This window comes from Nomascus leucogenys, chromosome 14 (genome assembly GCF_006542625.1).
Source record: "Nomascus leucogenys isolate Asia chromosome 14, Asia_NLE_v1, whole genome shotgun sequence".
In the NCBI taxonomy this organism is placed as follows: Eukaryota; Metazoa; Chordata; class Mammalia; order Primates; family Hylobatidae; genus Nomascus; species Nomascus leucogenys.
The window spans coordinates 46,569,132-46,576,794 of record NC_044394.1 but is presented as its reverse complement, the minus strand read 5'-3'; the positions used below and the strand labels follow the sequence as shown (position 1 = coordinate 46,576,794).

Here is a 7,663-nt window from a genome sequence, read left to right as displayed (position 1 = left end):
TCAAAATAGTGAAGGTTTGAAAAATTAGATCCTAAAATATGAGAAGTTGCCCATCACAGTATTTGGGATAAAATGAAGTGCCACCAGCTCGGATGAGAATTAAGCTAACAGTTCAACAAGGAAACCAATTCACAAGGAACATACTGGAAGTCAATCACAAAAAGGAATAAGCTGGAATAAAGGTATTCTCTGGTTCTCTCACTTCCAGTGTTGATACAAAAACACAACTTCACAGTACCCCTCTGGATCTCACCTCCTGAGCAGCAAGATCCTCCCATAACATCCGTTTCCCTGGACCTTCTTTGCGTCATGATGAAAGTTAGCAGAAGAAAACCTCAGATGACCCATCCTTGACTAGGCCCTGCAGGGTCATTAGGCCCATCCTCATGACCACCTCACACATTCCTTAAGGTGTCTCATCATAGCCCCCACTGGCAAGGTGAAGGTCACATATACCACTGATATATCTGAAAAATAAACACTTTTGTAGCCCAAGGAATTAGAAATACCTTCCTCTGTTTTTTTTTAAATGGCCTTTACATCAAGGTGCTGCAGCCAGTGGGGCACGAGGCAGAGTTTTCACCTGGGTCAGAAGGTTTTGGAACTCTTCCACTGCCTGTGAATGTGCCTTGGGGTTGAGCACCAGGTGTTGGAAGAGATTGACAGGCTCAGCATTCCTAAATGTCTTAGGGATCGGGATGGTCAGGGGCAGAAAAGTGTTACCAATGAGGAAATGATGGAGGGACCTTTGCTGGAGGCTACGGCCCAAGAACCAGAGAATGTCCTGGAGCCGCTGAGAGAGCATGTTGTGGGCCCAGTCCGTGAGGGGCAGCCGTAGCAAGAGGTGCATGAGAGCTGTTTTAAAGTGGTAAGAAGTGAGGATGGGGCGGGATGCTCCGTGGGGTAAGCTCTGATGCTGCCGGAGACTTAAAATGATCTGGAGGCACTTGAGGTGACAGGTGTTCTCGGGGGCAAAGCGCCCCACCAGCTTCAGGAACAAGTGCTCACAGGCCACAAAGGACTCAGGCCAGTCCACACCGGTGAGCTGCTCCTGGTCAGGAGCCTGACTCACCAGGTAGACCAAGGTGTCTTCTCGTTGCACCCCCAGGACCAAGTGGATTGAGAGAAAACGGCCTGAGCGATAGTCCAGCCTGAGCTTGCAGGAGGTGGTAGACGGTGGGAGACTGAGTTTAAAGTCATACTTGTGGGCCACAAGGGCCCAGGCATTGCCCATCATGTTCCGGAACCACTGCACAGTCTTGCACACGTCTAGGTGGAAGCCGGTGCAGAGAGCTGCCTTGATGGAGCTACTACACTTCCCCAAGACTGCCGAGGAGTCCCTGTGGTGGTGCACCAGGCACAGCACGTCCCCTAGGCGTTTCTCACGCTTGCACACACATTCTGACTCCACCAGCACACAGCCACAGCGGCGGCCCAGGGCCAGGTCCCTCATCTCCAGGACAAACATGGTGCCCTGTGGGGGGACAATGGGCACCAGGATATCAAATTTCTGGGTCTCATGGAGGGTTCCCCATTTCTCAAAGGCAGCCCCAATGCCCAGGCAGTCTTCCAATTGTGGGTGAGCCTCTTGGCGGCTGAGTACCCGACAGGCCTCAATGAGATCATCCACAAAACTCTCCACAAACTCACAGGTGCAAGGCAGGTCACGGATGGCATTCTGGACATAGTGTTTGTAAAAGGAGTCCAGGGCCTCCTGGGAGGGGAAGTCAGTAAGCCAGTTGTAAGAGGTGACAGGGACAACACGGACTTCCTCCTCCTCCTCCTCACTGCTGGAATCAAAGGCCGGCTCATGCTGCATGTTCTGTCGCAGGAGCTCAAAGACGAGAAAAAGGCAAAAGAGGCCAGTGTTCCACAGGTTTCCCAGCATCCAGCCCAGAGGCCCCTCCTGGCCATCGGCCTGGAACGGCCACCCCATGTCTTTCTTCCCCAGCACTAACTGGTCGCTGGATGAGTCTCCTGTCCATAAGTTCTCTGCCTTCTGCCTCTGCTCAGCCGCTCGCTTTCTCTCTTCAAACTCCATCTCTAGCAGGCGCATCTCCTCGCTCATTCGCTTCTCCAGCTGCCGACTCCTGGCTAATGTGTCCAGGTCCATCCGATCACTGACCATCAGAGGGTGGTGAACAACATACATCACTGCCAAGAACAGCAGGCTTATCACAGCCATGGAGGCCTCTGCATCTGGAGAAGTAGGAGAGTAGGAGTCAGTGGTCATCTTCCAGACTCATCTGCTCTCTAGCTCACATTCCCTAGAGCCCTGGTACCCCAAATTCTGAAAATCAACTACTCAGGAGGAACAGAAAGCCCACAGAGCTTGGCTTGGACACAGCAAGGGTGGTCGGCCTGGGAGGAGGTTCGAGAGAAAAGACGGCGACAGGATGTGCCACTCAGTCTCTCTCCTGCTTTCCTTCCACATGGTGTGGGTGGTATTTAGGCTTCCAGAAAGTGGACATGGGACTGTTTTCATTCCTGTGTAGGATGGGGAGGGGGACCCTTGTGGTAGGGTGGCCTCACCCGACTCATCAGTCAACCATGAGCACCAGACATGCCCTGCTGATCCCAGAGGCTCCCTTTCATAGCCAGAAAGCCCTGAGCCTGCCTGGGGGACACCTTTCCTCTGCCCCGGCAGCCAGTTGTAGCATTCCACTTCCTCTGTGACTTCACAGTCTTCATTCTGCTCACCCAAAATGAAGTGAGCCTCATCACTCAGCCTCTCCCTCTCTGCCCAGGGAGCGCAAGGGAGGCACAGTGCCACCAGCTGCTTGCTACGGTGCCCTCTCTGCTCCTAAGGGGCTACTGGATACCTCGTGTGTGGTGGGCAGGCTAGCTTCACTTCTTAGTTCAGAAAACTGTCTGCAGAACCGGGTGCCCAAGGCCTATCTGACAGCCGGCAGTGGTCAGTTCCACTGCATCCCCACCCACCCGTGAAGCCCGAGCTTCTGCCATTCACCCTAATTCACAAGCTACCGCGCTTACCAAGATTCATGAAGGACTATGCCGTGTGGATGCTGAAGCCAGCTGGGACTCTCATCCCTTTGGAACTTGGCCTTGCTTCGTCTCCCCGCCCTCTCCAGGAGTCCTGTTAAAATGTACAAGGTACCTGGGGGCTTTGGCTCAAATCGGAACCTGCCCCTCCCCCCATTCATAACTTCCCCAAATTCCACGCCCAGAGATTTGTACTCTCACCCATCTATCCGTAGGAAGCCAAGGGCCCATCCCACCTCGGGATGTCTCCCGGGACCCAGGGCCAGGTTACTCACCGGCAGTGTTAGTAGGAACACGGTCTTAAAGAGACAGCGCGGCCTGACCGCCACTGCCTTTTTCCCGGCAGGGTGGCGGCGTCCGGTTCATCGCTGGGGCCGCCCGCGGGAGTGGCCCTGCTCCCCTTTCCTGGGTTATAGACCATGTTTGTCCGAGCGCCTGAACGTCTGGCTGAGCGCGGTGGGTCCCTACGACCCCCAGCACGCGGCTCCGAGGGCGCCGGCGCGCCGCAGCCGCTCCCGCCGTCCGGGCTCCTCCCCGCCCACCCCCAGTACAAGCTCCTCCCCGCCGAAACCCCCGTGGCCCAGCGTGCAGGGGCTGCGGCCTCTGCACACTGGGTCTCTGTCCGCACCAAGGCCCCCGTGGGTTTGCTGGGAGAGTGCAGGGGCCGTGGCCACACACTCGCCGCTGCTCGGCCTCCCTGGGGTGGCAAATGGGGCACCGCCGTGCCTACTGTCAGCTGCACTCAGCTCAGTTCAGTGGAGAATAGACTTACTAGGATTCGGGTGTAAGGATGATGGTGGCAAAACTAAGAATTGACCGAGAAAAGCCATTCTCACTTCGGGCTGGCCCTGAGCAAAATGGCACAGGAAATAAGATGTGGTTTCAGCACCCTAAATGTGCTTCCCTCCCAGCCCATGCCCAGACTCAGGCGTCTTTCCCCAACCCCTTTCTCATATCAAAGTGACTCTCATGAAAGAACAGACAGCACCCAAAGACCTTACTTGGGGCCTTGCTTGCTACTCACTGGCCACGTGGGAGTAAGAATCCTACCTACAGGGCAGCTCTGCTGATACAAGGGTGTATAAAGGAGAACTTTATACAGTGTGGAGGCTGGACAAGCTTTATCACACCTTAAGAAACACCAACAGAATGGGTTTCCTGAAAGGGATCTTCAGATATCAGAAAGAGCCCTTAGTCTTCCTGTCTTATGTCAGTTATCCAAGGAGAAAAGGAAGTGATGACCCCTTGATACTAACTCACTAAAATCCCTCTGCTGAAAGACAAGTTTCGGGGTTTTTATTTGTTTGTTTGTTTTTGAGAAAGAGTTTTGCTCTGTCACCCAGGCTGGAGTGCAGTGGCGCCATCTCGGCTCACTGCAGCCTCCCCGCCCCAGATTCCAGTGATTCTCCTGCCTCAGCCTACCGAGTAGCTGGGACCACAGGTGTACGCCACCATGGCCAGTTAAGTTTTGTATTTTTAGTAGAGACGGGGTTTCACCATGTTGGCCATGCTGGTCTCGAACTCCTGACCTCAGGTGATCTGCCCACCTCGGCCTCCCAAAGTGCTGGGATTATATGTGTGAGCCATCACACACGGCTGCGTTTCAGGTCTTCTTATCCAGTGGCAATGTGTAGGGAGCTCCCAAACAACTTGTACAATACTTCCAAAAATACTGACTTATTTAATCGTGGAGCAGGAAAAACTGTCTGCTAGCTGACAATGACTGAAGTTCCGAAGTTACTTTTTATAAACGTGAATTACGAAAAATAGATCACAGGTTATTGACCATTCATGCATTTGGAGCAGTAATAACAAAAGTCTCTGTTATCTTTTCACTTATGACATGATGTCAGGATGCAAAATATATGCTCCAGAGTGTGCAAAAACAATAATGTTTAAGACCATGTGTTTTAAAGTTGTATTATTTTAATTAACAAATAATAATTGTACATATTCGTAGGGTGCACAGTCATGTTTCATACATACGATGTATAATTTCAGATTAGGGTAATTAGCATATCCATCATCTCAAACATTTATCATTTCTTTGTGTTGGGAAGGTTCAATCCTCCCTCTAGCTATTTGAAACTATATATTATTACTATTGTTATTTTGTGTGTGTGTGTGACTGAGTCTTGCTCTGTCACCCAGGCTGGAGTGCAATGGCGCCATCTCAGCTCACTGCAACCTCCACCTCCTGGGTCAAACAATTCTCCTGCCTCAGCCTCCCAAATAGCTGGGATTACAGGTGCACACCACCAAGCCCGGCAAATTTTTTGTATTTTAGTAGAGTGGGGGTTTCACCATGTTCTCAAGCTCCTGAGCTCAAGCAATCTGCCTGCCTTGGCCTCCCAAAGTGCTGGGATTACAGGCATGAGCCACCACGCCTGGTCTATTATTGTTAACTGTAGTCACCCTACAGTGGTGTGAAACCCTAGTACTTAGTCCTCCCGTCTGGCTATAATCTCGAATCCTTTAACAAATCCCTCCCTATCACCACCTTCCCCTCCCCTTCCCAGCCTCTAGCATCCTCTGTTCTACCTTTTACTTCTATTAGATCAACTTTTTCTAGGTTCCACATGTGACTGAGAACATGTGGTGTTTATCTTTCTGTGCCTGGCTTATTTCACATAATATCCTCCAATTCCATCCAAGTTGCTGAGAATGACAGGATTTCATTTTTTTTTATGGCCGAATAGCATTCCATTGTGTACATATACCACGTTTTCCTTATTAATTCATCTATTGTTGGACACATAGGTCAATTCTATATTGGCTATTCTGAATAGTGCAGCTATAAACATGAGGGTGCAGATGTCTCTTTGATATAACGATTTCCTTTCCTTTGGATAGATTTTAAGTAATGGGATTGCTAGATCATGTGAGTAGTTCTACTTGTACTTTTCTGAGGAACCTCCATGTTATTCTCCATAGCAGCAGTGCTAGTTTACCCAACAGCATATCAGAGTTCCCTTTTCTCCCCATTTTCACCAGCATCTGTAAAACCATATGCTTAAAAATGTGTGTTCATGGTTAAGGATTTGTTTTAAAAGTGGTTGCTGGACGGGCGCGATGGCTCACGCCTGTAATCCCAACACTCTGGGAGGCCGAGGCAGGCAGATCACCTGAGGTCAGGAGTTCGAGACCAGCCTGGCCAACATGGTGAAACCCCGTCTCTACTAAAAATACAAAAAAAAAAAAAAAAAAAAATTAGCTGGGCGTGGTGGTGCATGCCTGTGATCCCAGCTACTCAGGAGGCTGAGGCAGGAGAATTGCTTGAATCCGGGAGGTGGAGGTTGCAGTGAGCTGAGATCACACCACTGCACTCCAGCCTCGGCAACAGAATAAAACTTCTCAAAAAAAGAAAAAAAAAAAGAACATGCTATGGCTTACTCCCATTACGTGTGTGTGTCTGTGCATCACATGCCTCGGAAAAGTTTCGAAGGGTGGATCCCTAAATATTTACAGTGATCTTCTGAGGGTGGAGGGATTGATTGCAGGTGTCTAGCAATAAGGAGGTATTCTTTTCACACAAATAAACATGCAGTGTCCAGCGTATGAATGGGCTGTGTGCCCAAAGCCCTCCCTCGTGAGCACAAAACACGTTTTCTACAGAAACAGGTGTGCCTAGGACGGGTAGAGACGCTTTGTGCCGGGGCAGTGTCTTCACGGTTCGGAGAGCTGGTAGTGGAGGTGGGGGGAGGTTCCTCCTCCTCGACAGCTTTCTGGGCCCCAGGAGCCGCCTCCCTTCGCCCCCGACCCCGCCTCTGTCCCCCAAGCCGCGGACGCGCCTTTTCTGCCGCCTCCAAGAGCAGCCGCGGGGCCGCCCCCGGGACGCGTTGTTCGCTGCGGGAGTTTGGGGCGGCAAGGACCGCGCGCACAGCTGAGATGCGCGGCCCTCCAGAGTGCGAGCCTGTGCACGCGCCTGCGGGGGGGCCACACTCCCTGCAGAGTCCGCGATGCTCAGTTCCCGCTGTCGCTCGGCGGGTGCTCCCCTGGGCATATTGAGGCTCTAGTGACCGCATTATGAATTAGTCCTTTCCTTTTCTCTTCATGTGATTGCAGCGAGCGCTCGTCTTGTTTGTAAATCGTGCTGGCGAGCCCCGTTGTAACCAACTACGAATTTCATTTCAGAATGAAAAAGGAGACGCAGTTTCGGACGGGGCAGCGGTTGCCGCCGGTCCTTCCTCTGAGCTACCGGTCCCTAGAAGGAAGACCTGCCTTCGACCGATCTGGAAATGAGTCCCAGCTGCAAGCCCAGGGCGGCGGAAGCCCCACGGGCCGAGCAGAAGAAAGACGAGGCGGGGGACGGGGAGCGTAGTGCCGCGTGCCGGGACCCACGACCCCTTTCCCCTGGGCGCTCTTCCCCCGATCGGACGGGAAAAAGTTCTCCTTTGCCGCTGCCCATCCCCAAGGCCCAAGCGATGCTTCCTAACCGCGTGGACGCAGCTTGATGGGGGAGAAAGAGCTCTGGAGCCGGGCTTAGAGCCTCGTCTCGCCTCCTGCCAACTCGGTCCGGCAAGGTTCCGAACCTCCTTGAGCCTCAACTTCCTCATCTGGCAAACATGGTGATAAAAGTCCTTCTCTTTTAAGGTTGGTGCGAAAATTAAATGGCCCTTTACTGTATATTTAGAGCACCTGGCTCACGGATTAGTCACCT

The 7,663-nt window shown here is 52.2% G+C and overlaps 1 protein-coding gene across 4 annotated transcripts; it reads right to left on the bottom strand.

Annotated features, from left to right (window-relative positions):
* Positions 1-487: 487 nt before the first annotated feature.
* ITPRIPL1 (ITPRIP like 1) lies at positions 488-3,520 on the bottom strand. 4 transcript variants are annotated; one of them, XM_003281042.4, is made up of 3 exons: positions 3,279-3,520; positions 2,995-3,097; positions 488-2,199 (listed from the first exon to the last, which is right to left on the bottom strand). In XM_003281042.4, exons 2-3 carry the CDS (start codon positions 3,002-3,004, stop codon positions 542-544), a joined length of 1,668 nt encoding a protein of 555 aa, XP_003281090.1. In that variant the 5' UTR covers positions 3,005-3,097; positions 3,279-3,520; the 3' UTR covers positions 488-541. The 4 variants fall into 4 exon arrangements, with proteins under 4 accessions (XP_003281090.1, XP_003281091.1, XP_012358098.1 ...); XM_003281043.3 differs by lacking the exon at positions 2,995-3,097 and having other exon boundaries at positions 3,279-3,513; XM_012502644.2 differs by lacking the exons at positions 2,995-3,097; positions 3,279-3,520 and adding an exon at positions 2,618-2,638.
* Between the last annotated feature and the right edge of the window lie 4,143 nt (positions 3,521-7,663).